General features: G+C 37.4%; 3 protein-coding genes across 4 annotated transcripts; all 3 read right to left on the bottom strand.

Annotated features, from left to right (window-relative positions):
- Window positions 1-10,788, bottom strand: LOC114725641 (actin-depolymerizing factor 5). The gene is made up of 4 exons (XM_028912169.1): window positions 10,778-10,788; window positions 1,094-1,182; window positions 751-1,010; window positions 1-672 (listed from the first exon to the last, which is right to left on the bottom strand). The coding sequence occupies exons 2-4, from the start codon at window positions 1,112-1,114 to the stop codon at window positions 522-524; spliced, it is 432 nt and encodes a 143-aa protein (XP_028768002.1). The 5' UTR covers window positions 1,115-1,182; window positions 10,778-10,788; the 3' UTR covers window positions 1-521.
- Window positions 7,003-11,494, bottom strand: LOC114725640 (CTL-like protein DDB_G0274487). The gene is made up of 3 exons (XM_028912168.1): window positions 10,275-11,494; window positions 8,371-8,716; window positions 7,003-7,634 (listed from the first exon to the last, which is right to left on the bottom strand). The coding sequence occupies exons 1-3, from the start codon at window positions 11,306-11,308 to the stop codon at window positions 7,374-7,376; spliced, it is 1,641 nt and encodes a 546-aa protein (XP_028768001.1). The 5' UTR covers window positions 11,309-11,494; the 3' UTR covers window positions 7,003-7,373.
- Window positions 11,495-16,348: 4,854 nt separating this feature from the next.
- LOC114725663 (thaumatin-like protein 1) lies at window positions 16,349-18,309 on the bottom strand. 2 transcript variants are annotated; one of them, XM_028912190.1, is made up of 3 exons: window positions 18,156-18,309; window positions 17,398-18,067; window positions 16,349-16,840 (listed from the first exon to the last, which is right to left on the bottom strand). In XM_028912190.1, exons 1-3 carry the CDS (start codon window positions 18,214-18,216, stop codon window positions 16,474-16,476), a joined length of 1,098 nt encoding a protein of 365 aa, XP_028768023.1. In that variant the 5' UTR covers window positions 18,217-18,309; the 3' UTR covers window positions 16,349-16,473. The 2 variants fall into 2 exon arrangements, with proteins under 2 accessions (XP_028768023.1, XP_028768024.1); XM_028912191.1 differs by having other exon boundaries at window positions 17,398-18,064.
- Between the last annotated feature and the right edge of the window lie 1,357 nt (window positions 18,310-19,666).

The raw sequence follows: 19,666 nt of genomic DNA, 5'->3' as shown, positions 1-19,666 counted from the left end.
TTACCGGACTTGAACAAACAAGGGAATAACATTAATTTTCTTTGACAAGCTAACTGTACAAATGACTAACGACGATCATCATTGTCATCCTATATAAGTATTTGGCAACGGGTATGCATCCTGGGAAAAAGTGGTTGCTAAGAAGGTGTGGAATGAAATTGAAGGCCGCCCAACTTACCCATTGTACTGATGGTAAGCCACCTTTGTCAAAGGATAAGCACGAACCAAAAGAAAGAAGCATGAAAGTGAAAACTCATCCATCCATTCAAAACAAGTCATGATCAGAAGAGACCACAAGTTTTCTTCCTCATAACTTTATCACATATGATCATAATTATTATATTTCCAATTAGTCATCCCATTCCCACTCCCGCTTACATCAGATTAGTCCCAATTAACCTAAAATATTAAAAAGCAAACCAGAGCACCCACCCGCATCTGCACAGTGATTTGTCATTTGAAAAGCCTGTCATTTTCTTTAAAAAATATTTTATTCGGTTAATTTAGCAGCCCAGGCTTGTCTAATACGCCTTCTCTTTGATAACATCGAATCCCATCTCCGTCGGATCCGTTGCCTGCACTTCGTAGTGGATTCCTTCCAGAGCCCTTCTCAGCCCATCCTTCGATGTTGCGTACAGCATCTTCGCCCTTATCCTCGATGCCGTTGGGGACCTGCAATTCTTAACAAATCATCAGGGCTAAATTGTAATTTCTCACTTATCTCAGACAGAAATTGACGGAGGGACGGACCATGCGATGAAGAAGATCTTGCTCTTACGGCAGTTATCGACGGTCACGAAGTCGAAGTCGAAGACGGCGTATCGGCAATCGTCGTTGGGCAAGGACGCGGCGAGATCGTCGTAGTTCTCGGCGGCGCCGCCGACCTTATCGACGGTGACGAGCCTGGATCTTTCGTCGATCTTGAACACGATGTATCTGTGGACCTTCTTCCACTTCATCTCCATGAAAGAGTTCTTGCACTCATCGGTCACCCACATTCCGGTGGTCGCCTGCGCAGCATAATTGTTAACACATAAAGGTCAGAAGACGAGAGAATTGCAAGAGACAGAGCAAAGAAGAAACTCGAAGATACCATCTTGAATGCCATAGCCATTGTTGCCGCGACTGGGAGCAGAGATTGAAGAAGATAAGGAAGGAATTATGAGGGTTGTTTTACTTGAACTTTGGGTAAAAATAAGAAGATGCTTTGAATGAGAAGAGAGGATGTTGGGTCCTTATATAAAGCAAATCGGGCCACGTCATTATTTTCATTAATCCGGGGGCCGCGAGCCAGAAAAAGGCCTCAGGTATTTCTCCGTATTTACACTTTTGACCTCTCGTCCGAAAGTTCAGATTATTGATAAATAATTATTTTAAATAAAATTATATACGAGTTAAGGTGATATTTTTTAGAATTGAAATTTGAAAATTTTGAGGTAAAACTTATATGTAAAGAAGGGGAGTGATCAGGCAAAGGAGGCCGCTTTTGTTCAAAAGGGGGTGAAAAATATTGAAAGATGGTGAGAGTGAGCTTAATTATCACCTACCATTATTGGTTCAATTAATCATTTCAATTTCAATTAAAGCCTTCTGTGATTTCTTCCATCTGATTCAGTAATGCCTAAGAACTTCCCTAATTAAACACAATTAGTGGGCATTGGTACATTGCACTTTTCATTCAGCTCTAGCATCATTATTATTGAGTTCAGTTTTTTCTGAATTCATTTTACCAAATAAACTGTATCATCAATGTGCATAATAAAATTTATAGTAAGTCATGAATAGTGTGTGCACATTTTAAAATTTATATGATACTGGAGAAAGCATGTCTATTAATCTTTTTTTCAATAAATGGAAAGGATTTACTCTTAATATGTTACTCTCAGAAGAATTTAATTCCAATTGATTTTTGAACAGACCCAATATAATATCAGGGGAATTTGTTGGTCTTTCCTTTCGAGACAAAATAAAAATATTTCATATTCACCCAAAAAAAAAAATTTAAGTCACTGAATTAGAAGTTTTCATGATGACACTCTTTAAGTTTGATAGAAAATCCGCCATGTATCATTAAACTCAAACTCAAATATGATGCAAAATGGGGGAAGGGAAAGAGGAAGAGAGAAAAAGAAAGATGAGGGGGAAAAAAGAAGAATTGAAATGAGATCTTAAAAAAAAATTACAAAATAAGTTTGAGAGGTTGTTATTCTTTACTTTATAACTTGTCATTAAAAAGTTGCTTAGGTTGTTATTGAAACTTTTTATTAATTATTTCTCTTCTTTGAAATTTAATTGTAATTCTCTTAAAAAAAAAAAAGAAAGGGTCAAAGACAAGAGAGAAATCAGGAGAATGGAGGCAAAGAAATTTTAATATTATTCCAGACATACAAAGCAGATATATTGAAGTGCTACTTATAAGTCTCAATCCAATATAGTAACCGGATATTTCAGAATTTGAAAATTAAATGCGCCGACAATAATAATAATAAAAATTTAAAATTGAATGCGATTATAATAATAAAAATTCAGAATTAAAATAGCTTCCTAAAACAATAATTACCTAGAAGGAAATAGTTGACAAGTCTCGGTAATAATTCTGGAATCCTTTCGGCATCTTGCTCTTTTCCATCACTCAAAAGGACCAATAATTCTCACACCACAATTTCATTTTTTTTCCTGAAGGATTATGATATAAAATTATAGAGCAGAGTTTCAACTTACCAGTAATAATTATATGTAAGGAACATAAATAAAGAAATATGATTGAAATTTATTGATGATTGACTTTATTACCATGAAGAAATCTGGTATTTTTTGAGCATATACAAACATTACACAAAATTTGTCGCGTCATAAATGGCTTGATTTATTAAGGAATTTTATTCCCCTCGACTAACATACCTTTTATATATGCTTTATCTTTTGTAATTTGTCCTTTACACTTTGTTCGTACATAATATTTCATTGATAAATTAAAAAAAGAATAATGTACACGGTCTGGTCTGATCTAATCTTTCTATATAATAGCCACTTATCACCTTTGAAACAACTCGATTGTGCGTTCATATTTTGCAAGAAATTCTTGTTGAATAAGCAGTGCATATATGGCTCATACTGTATGCACAATTCTCTTTAGTTGCTTGTTAAATTCGAATCGGTTTCTACGATTGTACTTTTCAGTTTTATTCAACTGCATTTTATACAATAATTGTTTTATTTTTACTTGCAAGGAAATTATGTTTAATAGTATTCACTAAATGATCTAGATTTCTTAGCGTCAATTTACACTAATAATAAATGAACTTGTGCACTGGAATTAATTACTTGCCAAATCTGATTCGCCAAATAGAATTTCTTGTTCATCATACTTCGCCAATTCTGGCTATGACTTATGACCACTCATGTGAACTGACATTGGATATGTAAATATATTCTATAGGACGAGTGGAGTTTTCAATCTCTCACTTTTAAAATATTGACTGACATTTTGTGGCACATATTTTAAACTACCGTATGAAATAAAAGGTCCTATAAGTAGATGATCTGGTCATACAAAACCGCAATGATATGCTCAACTATTAAAAGATGGTGTTTAGTCAGGTGTGATTAATTTATGAAGATAAGGGCATTTGACTATGACACAAGCACAAGTCCTGAATTGAATTTGAAAGTGATATGGACATTATTAATGGTTAAAGGGATTAATTCAGTTATGGGCTTCATGATTTTGCAGGTGATCTTCTCTTGCAAAAACTCTTAAAATTCTTTGGCATGATTAGATCCATTCAACCCAACACAAGTATGGTGGCATCATATGCCTTCTACTTCTTTTTAACATGAATGATGCATTCCCCAAATTAATTTTAAGGTGATTGGATGCTTGATGACTAGAATGATGGTACTTGATTGGGAGAGGGAAGAAAATTAGGTAGGCCCAAGTGTAAGCTTTTGGATTATAAAATTCCATAAAGTGCATAAAAGATGAAGTGAAATTTAGAGAGGGAGAATAATGAATGTGTTGAGGAGTTTAACCCAAAAACAGAGTGGCGAGTGAAAAGTGAAAACTAAGGGGAACGTAAAGTAGAAGCAGAGTACTATTCAAAGTACTCAAAACCTGTTTTTTAGACAGTAGCAGTTGAGCAGTTGATCCCCATTTGGATAGGTGGGATCAAAAACTGGCTCTCTTGTCTGAAAGAATAATGGTCTTTGCGTGAGAGTGAAGCAGCAAATTAGCAGATGGAAGACCAAAAGGGGTGGCCTCGATGGGTGCAATTCAATCCAAGTGCGTCCCACCAATCAATGAGGCCTCAATTTTGCTGACCACAAGTTTGTTTATGTTGTGTGTATTCAATTCCCAAAGAGTTTTCTAGGTTTCTCTGCAGATATCAATCCCCAGGCTTGAGTTTTGCCACTCATCAACTGAATCCTGCAAACGGATGGATCATCGCCCCAAGTGTCACGATTTATTACCTAACTAATGTCATTCGGATGGGAAGCTGAGGAACAATGAGAGAGAGAGAGAGATGATTACAAACGCAAAGATCCAGGAAGACACAGTGAGAAAATACAAGTTATGCAGATGAATATGGGGGCATGCCCATCAGCCCAAAGGCCCCTCTCCTTGACTTGATAAACATATATATTTATATATCGTGAACAATATTTGGGAGTTGATGTCGATGCGAATTATTGAAGGGAGACCATGAGAATCCGCAAGAGATTTGAAGGTGGGGAGGGGGGTTTATAGTGCATGGAAGTACTCGATTTGATGAAAGTGATTGAGGAGATGAATTGGTCGTCACAGAAGCAGTTATTAGTTGAGAATTGAAGGGTAGTTTCTTGACTTTATCTCGTTGGCTCTTGTTTCCTCACTTTTATTATTGTCAACATCTCATTCTGAGCCAATCAAATGTTGTCACCTTTGGTATTCTCTCTGGATACTACTCATGTATTTGCTTCTGCCCCATTTATAGTCGACATAATCTCCATATATATCCACCACAAGTCGACGTGGATCCACTAATCTCTTCTTCCCCCCATCTCTCTTTAATCGCTAATAAAATAATAGCAGAACATTATGCACATAGAACCTGATCAGTGCATAATCGATAATCAAAATGACTTCACACCTTAAGGGTCCAATATGGTAAATTCCGCGTGTTGTATTAGTGAAATAAGTATGGCAAGATGGGCGATTTGCGTATTTGTTAACGTCTCAGGTTGCATTCTTCAGTTGTATCGACTGCTGCTTTAATAAAAATGTGCTACGAATCTGTGTATTAACTGTGTGTATGAGAGAGAGAGAGAGAGAGATATTTTTGTCTCTTCTGTAAGTATGGGTTACATTATTAAATTTTTAACATATACTATTCTGGTCCTATTTACAGAGCAGAAGAAAAAAAAATTTTGATCCTATTTATAGGGTATTAAGAGAAATTTTTTTATATAGATGTATAGTTTTACCCATTATTTATCAGTGTTAATTTTATTTACATGAGGTATAATGTATGTTAAATATAGATAAAATTAGAAAGTTGTTGAATTTTAAATGACAGTTAATAAAGTTTAAGGTTTTTCTTGATTTGTGTGAAATATCCTAGAAGTGACTTATTAATCATATCAGAGTATATATTATTTCATTTTTAATTTATTATTGTATAGATTGTTACTTTATTACTACCTCCGGTTTTTAATATAAGACCTCATTTGATTTTTATTTTGATCCTAAATATAAGACCTCAATCCACTTTGTCTCTCATATTTGTATATTTTTTCAAAGTAGTCCTTCTAATAATGATAGTTCTAACCAATATACTTGATTAGTAAGGATATTTTAGGAAAGACAACATATATTTATTATAAATAACTAACTTAACTTATTTTTTTAATCTACTTAAATTAGTCAATTAGTTCTTATATTTAGAATCAAAGGTAGTATAATATATATATTAAATTTGAGTAGAATTAAAAAGCTACTAAATTTTAAAATAAAATTAATGAAAATGACATGAGAATATAGATTAACGATAAAAGTTGGTACTGTATCTATTAGACTTGGACGTTTGGGAATACACATTCCACCAGCCCGACTTTCAACTGCGTAGCTCATAGAGATTTGAACGCACGCTCTACAAGACGATGACGGCCAAAGCTAAGCGAAAAAGTTACCTTTTTAAAAAAAAAAGAAAAAGAAAGGAAAAAGAAAACGCTTTATTCAGACACGGATCCATTGCAGAAGAATTTAATTCGTCGCATCAATAAATTCAACGGCCCGCTTCTCTGTTCTTCTCTTCCCTCACTTTGTCAACTTGCTCTTTTTCTTCTTTCTTTTTTTTCCAACCCCACTTCTTTTGGTGGCAAAGTGCCTTTTTAAATGTCCCTAGCAGAGTAAATAGCAGTAAAAACAAAAGCTACTGCTCATATATTAAGTTATTAACCCCTCCCCCCAAGAGAAAAAGTTACTGCTCATTAATAGACTTCAATCATCTTTAAGATTTTCAAAAATAAATAAACAAAAGGTTTGGCCGTCGGTGCGGGGATGATCACTCACTGTGGCCAGCAAACTTTGATGTTATTAAGTGAGTTCATGAGAGTGGCACAACCCATGTAATCGAACAAACCGCCAAATTCTGGACAAGAATCATGGAATAAGCCCATGTACGTTCCAACTTTTCCCTTTTGGGTCACTTGATCTGATACAGAATTCGTTCCATCATGCTGGGCTTACCCTTCCTGCACAGCATAACCCCATCATGTCCCAATACTGTCCAAAACTCCCAATTCTAAGCCCAATAAGTAACCTGTGGAATCTTACGCCAACACAATAACTTGGGAGGCCGGGGTTCATTTGCCGCCTCCCTCGCATGTCTTCTAATTTTCACCTGTGACCGTGACATAAATACTGAACCTGAAGGATTCATTCTTGTCATGTTGCAAGTTTATATTAACGCCATATATCGTTTGTAGGGTGAATGGCGGTAATGACAAGTTTTCAACAAAGTCATCAAAAATGAAACTTTTAACCTTTTCAGATCATATAAAGAGATAATAATCATACAGCTTGTAACCAGTTCAATCACTAGAAGAACACCAACTTAAAAAAGAGAAAATCATGGGGAATCTTGGGAATTAAAAAAGCTATAAACCAAGTCTTAATAATGGACAAAAATTTCTCGGAGGGTCAACTCCTACCACTACCCCATAATACATCATCCAGGCTACAATGACATTCGGAGGCCAACTCCCAAGTTAACAGGAAATTCGGCCTTATTGTGCATAATAAGTTATCTAATCAGAGAATGGGATAAGAAAGACTCGAGACATATGCACAATAGGCAGACAAGCAATTGTGATTGTGAAGCCCGAGGATTTATTTACACGCCAATTGTTCTTGTAGGAAGAGATTGTCTTTGACCTCTGCTAATAGGTAGGTGAACATACACCTCATGGACCTCCTGTTTACAAACCTCTCCTTTGTCCCTGTCTATGGCATAGCACACATAAACAGCTTCAACCACGTTGTCGAGTACATGCACGAAGAAACCCAGAACTAATAACAACAGCAACCAAGCCAGAGCAGCCACAAGATACGAATAAGCTCCGAGATCGCTCACGGCTTGTAAGATTGCACAGACCTGCTCATTCAGTAGCCATTAGCCCATCCAAGGAATGCAGAGAGAATAAAAAGGAACGCTAATTGGACTGAACTGGAAGCTAAACACCAAAATACTAAATAGATAGATAACAAAACCCAGGTAAAAGGCCGACTTGCCTATTTATCCAAATCCCTAGAAAATGAGAGCTGGGACATTAAAATCCAAAAGCCCCCCCTCCAAAAAAAAAAAAAAAAGAATCAACACAAATGAACTCGCAGGCACCTCAACTCTTTCGATTTAAGTGTGGCGCATGATTGGTTTGTAACTTTGCATTGCCACATGCAATTAGAACTCAGTTAGCTAGATGGTTAGTCAAACAGTTCGAGCAGTTTTGATTGTGATTCAGTACGAAAGAGAGTTGAAATAATACAATCCAGAGTATCTTTCAGACTTGAGAGCAATTTAGCACCGAGAATTTCCCTCTCGCCCCAAACATAAGAGGAAAACAATGAAAATCCCAGAAGCTAGTCACCATTTTGGCCTGCCATGTGAATACTGGTGATGTTTAAAATTGACGGCAGGATATATTCAGATCAATAACATTCTACATCTATAGGATACAACCGTCTGACTGCTATGATGAAGAATGGAAAACTGATTATTTCAGGCACTAACAAAACTTGTTGAAATATCACTTCAGTGGAAACTAAATCATAGTAACAAAAATCTGATGCAAAGCATGAGACCAAAAGAAAGTAGTACTAGTGAAACGCACCACAATTGTGTATATTGCTGAGAGGACGAAGACAATTCCAACCAAGAGACGGGATGAGATGGTCTCCACAAAAACAGTTGAGAGAAGATTCCGTCTCAGAAGTTCATATGTCATCCTTGCAGATGAGCAGTATGCTTCACCAGTTATTGCAGCAAAGTTGATGGTAAACTTATTAAGAAAATCTACCGCAGTCAGCAAGGCATTCACACAACATCTTAATACAAGGTTCACTATCCCAGATGCCTCCTCACGTCTTGCACTGTCAACAGCAGCCCGCACCATCCGGACAACACAGATAAGCAAACCTGACAAACATATGGTGCCAGATGAAGGACCAAATGCATTTCTGCAAGGCAAACTCATAGTTAACATGTAACCAAGTGCAAAGCTATCATCTATATTAGTTGAATAATTACATTACTTTCTTTTTCCCCATCTCCCGCCCAAGGAGTAAGCTAAGGAGAATAATCACATCTGGAAGCAAGATACATCACAGAAATTTTCCTCCTCCCACTATTGACATCACATTACAGAGTTAGAGTTAAGTACACGTTGATGGGTAAACAATTATCATCGGAGACTGGAATGAAAGTTTTGGCACCAAGGTTTTACAAGTTTTGATAATATCAAATATTAATTTTTTACTAAATATTTTCCAATATAGTCCAATGTGGATATGATTTAATGATTATTTCATCATGTGATCAATTGACTTATATGTTTGGAGATAAATCATGACCAGATTATATGCACTTATAAGCTAATTATGTGATTTTGTGATAGGAGAAGAACACAAGATTGGAAGTACGATTATCTGATTAGAACCATGAAGGAAAAAGAACATTGCTTGGTTAAAGCAGATAAAGATAGACCATTGATGTTGGGCAACCCAGTGTCAATAGTCAAATGGAATCAAGTATAAAACAAAGATGAAGACAACCGATCAAGCCAGCATACTCTCTAAGTTTACATTGAGTAGCTTGAAAGTCTTATATTGTGTGAGCTTCGTTGTAAAACAGTATAGCTAGTGAGATCTTAGTTCGAGTGTTGTCAGGTTATCTTACATCCAATTAAGTTTTGGCTGAACTAGCAAGAACACTGCACGTCTATCATAAGCCTGTGTCCAGTTTTAAGCTAGCTGAAATCTAGCTGAGTTGTCAGAGAGTTTGAGAAAACTATCTATTGTGATTGATTTTAATAGAAAGCACAAATCTCTAAAGTATTGTCAAGGGAATTGAACAAAGGTAACGGCGCCAATCAAGATGAGTTTCTGAGTTATTGCCCTTGTAAGTTGTAATGGAGAACTACCCCTAACAGTTTTTTAAGTTAGCCGCCTTGGTTTTAGCCAACTAACCAGTAAAGTTTTATTGCTAGTTAAATTCCGAATAATCACCTATCACCTCTCTCTACATGATATTTCATAAAGTGCACAATGTTATGAGCGAACAATTCCTAGCCCCTTCACTAATCAACCTGGAACATAGTTCCCCAACGAATATCAAGAATTGGTTCAGTTTGCAAATTAATTTAACCAATTTTACTCTAGATTGTGAAGATGTAACATATTCCACAGGGCGGGGGAGCTTGTTACGATCCTTCTACAACGAAAAAAGTCAAGGGGAGAACATGTTTAGGGACTTAGGGCAGCAACATAAAATAAATCATAAAGACTGTTTCTGGTTTCTACTTTGTGCCCTACTTACATAAGAGGGCACGTTGAAATTGTGTCATACGTCCATGTTCATGTCCATAGGCTCAAGCTGGCAACTTTCCAGTTCCCACTACCAAAAATAATATAGTTAACTATCTGATAACCTCAGTCTAAAATGCTCATTATGGAAAATTCTAAGCAGCTGCAAAAGCAACAAAAATCACAAATATGAGCAAAACGATATTATGTTCACCTCAGAGAACTTCTTATACTCTTTCTTGGAGCTTCATCCGCCTTGGAGAAATACCACTGCGCAATTGTGCCACTGATCACATAAACTTTTGTCTCTACCATAATTGTGGCGGACCACAACATGGTGAGAATTGCCAATGCAAAATAAGCGGGCACCCAGCTATCTTGCTTCCAAACGCAAGTATATTTACCACTCGATACTTTTGCCACAATATCACCATTAAATCTCGCAAATACCAAAAACACGACGATTGGAGCATAATATATAATCAATCCCAAAGTCAAACAGGGTAGCGCCACAAACAAACCCAAATTCTTCGAAAGCGCGTCGGAAGCAACCCCAATTATTCTTATAGTGAGCTCAATCCGATGCCAATTAATCACGAAGATCCACACAATCACCCCAATAATTAAGAAGACGAACACGAGCACTAGAATTCTGTATGCCAGCGGAAACGCATCGCTACAAGTGGAGCTGACAGTGCAAGCAACAAACCAATACACGTTCAAGAAAATGGGGACAACGATGAAGAATGGGAGGGAAACGTACACAATCTGTTTGGTGTAATGCTTGAGTAACAAAAGAAGGCCGAAGCACATGGGCACGCTCAGGACCAAGGTGGCAACAAGGGTCCATATCAAATCCTCCGGAACATGCGAAGCCGAGGAATTTAAGAGATCCCAATTGGCAGATGACAGGGAATCCTTCACGCAGGAGGAAGAATTATAATTGTAAGTGTAAGACGAGACAGTGGAATAGTTGGAATTCCGATGAAAGACGGCGAAGATGCCGAAACCGAAGGTGCAGAGAACGAGGAGAAGGAAGAGGATTAAGAAAGGTATGTCCTTGAAGGAGCGAGGACCATGATTGTAACAGATTTGGAGATACTGGGTCGGGTCGGATTCGCTGCGGGGCGGTTCATCGATCGGAGAAGGAAAAGGAGGAGGTTTGGAGAGCAGAGGCTGTGAATGAGAAGGCGAGGAGGAGGGGTCATAGGGGGAAACGGGTTTGTTGGGGTCCTCGCTGCTGCCCATGACGGCGAAGCAAAAGGGTTCGGATCAATCGGCGAAGGAAGAAGAAGAGGAGGAGGGGGGGAGATGGTCAGGAGCTATGACGATGGAGTAGCTGGCCAAGGTGACATTCTCGGGGTTGACTAAACCTCGGCTGAGAAGAACAGCAGTTGTGTGAGAATCTGGTGGCCACTGTTCTCTGATCTTATCACTTACCATCACAGTTTAAGACTTGGACGGCATTAATTATTTCTTCTCAGCAGAAACAAAACTACCAGCCCCGTCCTTTGAAAATTTGAAGTTAACATCTATAATATTTTCTTGTTTGATTTATAATTTATAAATTAGATTAATATAATTTTTAGTCATTTAATTCACACTCTCTCAGATTTTTTTATTTTAAATATTACTATCTATAATTTAATAAAAATTTAACCTATTCTATTTTTTAAGAGATCAAAACTTATAATTTAAAACTTAAAAGATTAAAATTAAAATAACAACAAATCTAAAAAACCAAATGTTATATTAACCTTTATAAGTTTACAACCACTTTGATTTTATGAAGGCTAGGCTGGCCCGGCCCCCGGGGGGGGATTTCATGAATTGAAAGCTAGAATTCCTTTCTTGTCATAACTCATAAGTATCAAACAGGCCTTTAGTATTTTGGCCAAAAAAAAAAAAAACAGGCCTTTAGTATGAGATTGAAAAAACAAGTCTTTAAAGAAATCAGATTATCTTAATCTTTAACTCTTGATTTGTTTGCTCCGACTTCTGAGGGACATTGAATGAGTTTAATAATTGGCAACAATCATTTATTAGCTCAATATGTTTGATAAATATATATTTTATAATTAAAAAGACGTAAATTTTAGGAGATATAAGATATGAGATTGAATGTATAAATATTTTATCTATATTTAATTTATTTTATATTTTTTTCCTAGACTAACATTTATCAAGATTAAAGTTATTTTTCCATAACATCTCCCTGTATCTTTTTCATTTGGTAGATAATATAAAATAAAAGAAAATTTTTTGAAGGGATGGGATTGTTATTTGTAGTTCTATCCCACGAGAGGAAAAGAATAGTCTCATCAGGAACAACCAAAAAGAATTTCATTTGCATTTTATATGAATCAAGCTAGTAATTAAATATTATACACACTTAACATCCTGAGTTAAAGCAGTTGCTCTGCTGCAAACTTCTGCACCAATAAAATAAAAAATAAAATTCATTTCTGATAATTGGAAAAAAATGTAATTTGATTAAAGACATAAGTAAAGTTTTTGTGGGGAAATGAAATAAAATTTTTCATGAGAGCCACGAGGTCGGAGACGTGAAGGCTTTCTTTAGGATTATTTAATAAGATATTGAGAAAAAGTTTAGGATGTTACTTCAGGGGAGGAAAGGGAAAAGAAAATTTTAATAAGCTCTGCCTCTATTTAAAAAATTAGAGATGTAAAACTTTGAAATTTTAATAAAGAAAAAAAAGTAATATAAAGAGTGATAAAAATTCATTAAGAGCTTTTAACCCCTTTTTTTAATTTTTTAAATCAAGTTTATTAAAAAAAATTTCTTTCCTCTTTTTTTTTCCCCTCGTACCAAACGGAACACTTAAAGAAATTTTAAATTAATAATAATTGTTAATTACTGAGAGTAGCAGAAGAAGATGGTGACATTGGTGAGTTGTGGAGCACGTGGTTTGGCATCAAGACCTGGCGGTACACATTTTTTTTTTTTTTGGACGGACTGGCGGTACACATTGGATGCCTTAAATATGATGATTGTACTGACTGCTAACGACCAAGCTCAAGGTTAAAAACTCGTAACTCTTTCTGATATACAGTAGTTTTTTCACCACGAGATAAGTTTGAATGATTTTTAGTTATAATTCCATCAATATCTTCTATTTAAAAATAATGACTATAAAATATAGGTCCTTTAGAGTAATTTCTCCATATAATTTCTTCCCATGTTTGTTTTTATAATGCACTTGTTTAAGTTCCTACTCAGGAGATTGAATCATTCCCTAATCCTTTAACAGACTCGTCAACTCTGATCTGATGCATCCCCAGAAAGATATCATCGCACTAACCTAAACTAAAACAAAAAATTTTGTGATTATAATAAATGAAGAGATTCATCTTTGATCATCGCACTGGCTCTTGAGTATCTCACTGGAGATCTTACCGGAGTCTACAACCACTGTGTTCTTCTTCTGGGTTTCCGATCCCATCCCTTCGACTACATCTGGAACAAAACAATAGATAGATGAAAGCCACCCCGACATGACTTGCCCAGCAATTAATCTCCTCTTTTTTATTTTTGGGCTGCTGCTTCCTCAACGATTTTACTCGCAGGGGTTTCAAACAGGTATTTCTGATGGGTCCCGTTGCTCTGCGAAAGCATCAGTTTTTGTGGCCACAAACCCAGCAGTAATCAATCCCTGATGCTACAACTCTTTCATATTACAATTACTATTTAACCCATCTCATCCCACAGATTAATAAATCCTGCAAAACTAAAACCTTCCAGATTCTGATATTTTCGTTCCCCCGTCTTTCGAAATAGATCGCCGGCGGTGGGATGACAGTCGATGGGGTACTTTCGTCATTTTCACTCCTCTTTCCTTTCCTGCCGCCTAAATCCACCGTCAGGGACGTCATGTGGTTGAAATAGTACTAGATTTCCCTATGCAGAGCATGGTATTCACTGACCCAAATTTGTCATCCGTATTGAAGCCCTAACGAGGAACCATGTGTCTTCTGGGTAACATTCTCGTGTCAGGATAACTCGTGTTGGAGCCCAAATATGCAAACATAAGGATGTTTCACGAGTCCAAGAGTTTGATAGCCCAATTCCTAGGGAGCACAGCAGGCCCATTTCAAACCAGGCCAGTCACGACCCTACCCACCCCCACTTCTCATTTTTTTAAAATAAATGTTGTATTTAATTAAAAATTTAATAATTTAATTTTACTTAATATTACGTAAAAGTTGTCCATAATATTCCGCAAAAACTCTTCTGATTCTTAGTTCACTCGGGTCGGCTCAAGTATTCATAAGGTTGGATGTAGGGGGGAGTCAAAATTGGCCGTGAAAACTTGTTTATGGATGGGTCTTATGAGTTCAGTTGACTTCTTCAGGAGCAGCTTTGAGAATGCTGACAATTGAACAATATCTTCAGTTTAAAAAAAATATTTAGGTAGAAACTCAACTATAATTTTAAAAATGATTTTATAGTATATAAAGTAAACATATAAGATAAGTTTTATCTGGAGTTATGTAAAAATATTTTTTAAAAGTAAAGGAAATCAAATGACTCCTAAAAAGAGAATGAATTATTCGATAAAAAGGATAATTCTTCCGTGAATATAATCTTTGGATTAAAGGTCGTAAGATACTTCACTGGAGGCGTTTAGTGAAGATGATATCTAATTATCTATTGAACGGCGTTGATCTAATTGGGTGTTTGGCAAAACCAAAACCTAGGTTTCAAAATCACTTTTCCGCAAAACGAGGTAACCTCGTCCACATATTTACTTCGTAATCCGTAAAAGCACTTTTAAAACCATGGTTTGGTTTCTATCCAAACACACCCTAAATTTGGCGCGGTGGCCTGACTCCCAAATGATGCGGTCCCGTGTCGTCTCCAGCTATATTTCACTGCGCTCAAGAGCGACAAATTGATTTGAGAAAACAGTGCTAATTATGAAAATTGATTTCATGAGTAAGTAATTTTTGTCCAAAGATAACACCTTTTTTTTCCCTCCCCGTCTTTTGGTTGGGTGGGTCTGAGGGACAGGCTTCTCCGGGAATAACCGAATAAGACGCCGATTTTGGAAAAAAGTTTTCAAGGATAACGATGCTTTCCGCAGCTTTTTTTATGAGCAAACCTGGCATCTCACCATCTCACTGTAGTATATTCCTGATATAAATTCCCATGTTGTCCCTCATGTTTTTATTGCATTTTAATTTAAATATGACAAACATATAATCTAATAGTAAAATATGCTCAATTTTTTCAAAAATACATTGCGACACCATACTTTGTAATTTTGATGAAACTAAAACTGGGTAGAATGATTCCCCTTTACTTCTTAGTAAAAGTAGAAGATTGCGGGGGATTGTGGGAGAGGACAGTAATGTTCATTTGATTCTATCCCACGCTACTCCCATTATAAGAAACAGCTACCACATATGACTGGTTTTTAAATTATGCTTTCATAGTTTCATCCTGTTGGGTGAAAACATAAGAGCATCGAACAATCGCGGACGTGGTAATTATTAATTTATGGAGTGAGATATTCCTCAGTGGTAGGGCCTATCAGTTGAGGCATCCGGACGACATAATCCTTTCTTTTTCAAAATCGCTTTTATTAAAAACACGACAGCCCAGAATATTTCCAACTTTCGACCATACGCACATGATTTTATATTTCGCTTTATTGCTCTTCCTTGGATTAGCATTCCACATTTTGCGTCTTTTAATTTGCTTTGCTCCACTCTTCAAAATCTTCTTCATTGTTCCAATCATCTACCTCTCACCACTTTTCACACCTAACATTTTCTTTTCCCACCCCACACATATACTACAGATTTAGCATGTCAGGGTTTCTTCTCAGTTCTCACACTCAGTTTTATCTTTGTGTTCTGATATCATCGCAGCTTTATCTAAATTTTTCTTTTTGGGCCGGGAAAAAAGAAAGTAAGAGCGAGGCAAATTAAGGGCTTGTTTAGAACTTCATTCAAAACGAACTTGTTTCATGAAAACGAAACAAAACTCTCCTCACATATTTAATTCGGATTCTGTAAATTATGTTAAAAAATTATTTATAAATCAATCCAAACAAACCCTCGATTACTTGTTAAATCTGCAAAGTTTACACTGGCACAGACACAACAGAAATCTCGGCTGAGTGTGCAGTGCCTGTTTCAGGCGGCTTTCTTCCACCCTGTTATTCATGTGACAGACCAGCAAATCGGGGCGGCCTATAATTGCAGAGATGCTCTTTATGGACCCCACAAAAATAAATCACCAATTATATGTACAGCCAAAAATAAAAGCAGATTTCAAAGTAGGATCAGTTTATTGATGATCAATAATATACCAAACTAATCATAAATCAGCACACTTATCCTGAAAATGTTTGTTTTTAACTTTTTATAACGAGAGAGTTGAAGAGCTAAAGGAGGAAGAAACTAAGCAAAATGCTATTAATGAAGACGAAGGCAGATTGTAGAGACGACAAAGGGAATGTGGTGGGCGAGGCTCCCATGGCCAGACCAGCTATATATGAGCTATCTGCCAGCATGGCCTCCCCATTCGACCCTGAACCCGTAACCGAGTACCCCATAGTTGAGCCCGAGTCTGTGCCCGACTCCGAGACCAACTTGGGGTCTGGGCCAAACTCAGAAGCCGAACCCATGGTGAATCCGGTGCCCGTGGAGGTGGCTCCGAATCCGGAATCTTGTGAGTATGGTGCCGGTGGCGGTGGCGTTGAGGTGATCATGACGGGAGGGGCATAAACATAATCTTGTGAAGATTTCTGACTGCAAAAATCACAGAGAGATTCATTAATTAAAGTAATTAAAAAACTAATGGCGCCATTTGCGTTGGTGGTGAGTGGTGTGAGATCAATCATTAAAGACAAATCCGCCAACCATAGTCTAAGACACATTCATTCTAAACCAACCAATATTTTATAGCCACAGCATCCAAAAAGGTTATTCCCTGGCCGTATACAATGCAAATGCCACCTCCTAATAGTAATAGCATTCAAAACATTATGCTAATCAATAGAAAAATCACAAGCATATAATTTTTATAGTTTAATATTACTGAAATTACATTTTCCAAAAACGTATATCCGGTACAAAATTTATGTAAATATATTGCCTATGAACTTATCAAACTTTTATTTTTAATTACAAATTAAATGTATCTCAATTATTTTGATAAAAGTTGGGGGAGCATATATTCTAATTTAGATGCTTTGGTAGCAGACATTAGTGCCGGATAAAGAAACGAAGTTCGGTCAATGTCTGGGTACCATATAATAATAACATGGCATGAAAAAGATAAAGCTTGCTTGCTTTGGTCTTTTTACCTGGGAGAGGATGGGCAAAACGTCACCGTATAGTCGGCACCCGTACACGTAAACGTACTCGTAGCGTCGTCGTAGGCGTAGCTATACGATCTCGGGCAAGCCGACTTGAACATTTCCGAGTACACGGATGGCTTACATGTCGCCGGCGAGCTGTATGCGCCGCTGCAACAGTACTGAGGGCTGTTGAATGCCTCACACGCGCTCTTACACGCGTCTCCCTCCCCCACTCTGAGCTCCTGCGGGCACTGCCGGTTCAGATCCGAAACGCAACCGGTAGGAGCGCACAGACCCGACCCACCCGTCCCTTCCACGATCATCGGAACATTGTACCCATCCACAAGACTAACGTCGTAAAAGTCTTGCCCTCCCGTACTACTACTGAGCGTAAACTCGGCGAGAGTGACAGGCGGCGACGCCCCGGCGCCATTACACTCGAGCTGCCCTGAGCCACAGTCGCCAGTGACACATTTGCCGGATCCGTCGAAGTTACAACCTGTCCGACCCCAGAAGCGGCCGGACCAGCCGGTGGGAGCGAGGAAGGAGCGGGAAGTATCTTTGGGGAGCTCGAATCCGGTGGTGTCGAGGCTTCCGCTGCCGGCATTAGCGAGGATTCCGGGCCAGACGGTGTGGTGACATCGGTTGACGAATGTGAAAGTGGTAGCGTGAACTGCTGAAGAAGAAAAGAGTAAGAAAATGTTAAATAAAAAGCACAGAAGAAGCGAGAGAGAAAGAGAGAGTAGGATAGTTAAATGAATTACCAGAGGGAATGAGGAGGAGGAGGAGGAGGAAGGTGAAGCAGGAGGAGGGGGGATGTTCCATGGCGGAAGTTGGAACACGAGAGGAGAGTGATGGTGGTTGGGGAGGTGCTGGCACTGAGCAGCGAGGCTTCCTAAAAGGAGCAGGGTTTTGGGTTGGAATTGGATGATCGAAATTCAATAATATCCATAATAGGAACGCATGTTCGGTAATTCATAATCTTTTGGAGTTTTTATTTTGTGTGCTTTATAATTAGCGTGTTTTTACCCCCCCCCCTTTTTCCCCCGGGGGGGAAAAAGGACGGAAAAGGGTTTTGTATTCTGTACCAACAAAGAGTTGTTACTTGTTTGTACTTCGTAGTTTCCTCCATGTATCTAATTATCTGTGGCAATAATGCATCTCGCTAAAAAATGTAACTTTCTATGTTCCTGAATTAATTAAAGCAAATAAGAGTTTACACCACTTTTCTTATCTTTTTTTAATTCTAGTAATATGAAGTATTTTAGAAATCAAGTCACTTGATTTATATTTTTGTATTTTACGTTAATTAGGGAACTAAATATTTAACTTATCAGATAATAATGATAACTTCTTTCTTTTTTCTGGGGGGTCCAATGACACGATAGAACCGAACTGGACTCCCAGCGGAAAAAGTAGGAAATAGAGAAGGAAGGAGAGGAGAGGACGATCATTGGGGCTGCCATTTTTTGAAACCAGTTTGGGTACTTGTCACTTTGGTAAGAATTATAAACTCACCAGATTTAAATCGTTTATATCTTATTTGAATGGTTTAGATTTTATTTTTTTATTTTTATTTATTTAAAATAATTATTTTAATATGTATAAAATCTAAAATAGAGAGAATATCTTAACTATCATTCTACCAAAAAATAGTTTCTTCTATTTAAAAATAATTAATTAAAAAATTTAAATTTAAACCATTTAAATTAAATATAGACAGTTCAAATCTGATTCATAAAAATGATGAGTACTGAAACTAGTTCTATCGTCCCTTTTAAGGGACCTGCGCACCCCGTCTTGTTGTCCACGTCATATTTTGACAACCGCTGTGTTTGTGCCACGAGTGCATCGGGCTGGTCCTCTATCGGTCTTTTCTTGTTTTTCATCCACAATGAAGTCTTATCTCGCATTGGATTCCGTTTCGCTTCTCTCTTCATTTTTCAAGTCTGGCTCCCTCCAAACCCCAGGGCGCAGCCTTTATTAAGGCTGAGTCAGCATAAGAGAGTGCCATGTGGGCATCACCAAGCCACCTCAGCACGTTGATCGAGGATGAAGCGGCAGGCATTTACATTAAACTTCCGGCCAGCTCTGGTCCTGAAGGGAGTTAATTGGTGGGCAAATAAGAAAGTTAGTTGGAAGCCAGGAGAGATCGGGGGTCAAAATCCAAAGCCATTTGGGTCGTGGCCGTTGTGGCTTTTCCGGCTATTAAGAAACGAAAACGCTTTTATTTTTAAGGCTCAAAATCCAAACCTGTTTGTGGTCATTAATTCAG

This window comes from Neltuma alba, unplaced genomic scaffold (assembly GCF_004799145.2).
Source record: "Neltuma alba isolate B1F8T4 unplaced genomic scaffold, ASM479914v2 tig00012259_pilon, whole genome shotgun sequence".
NCBI classification, from domain to species: Eukaryota; Viridiplantae; Streptophyta; class Magnoliopsida; order Fabales; family Fabaceae; genus Neltuma; species Neltuma alba.
This window is presented reverse-complemented; position numbering and strand designations above follow the sequence as displayed.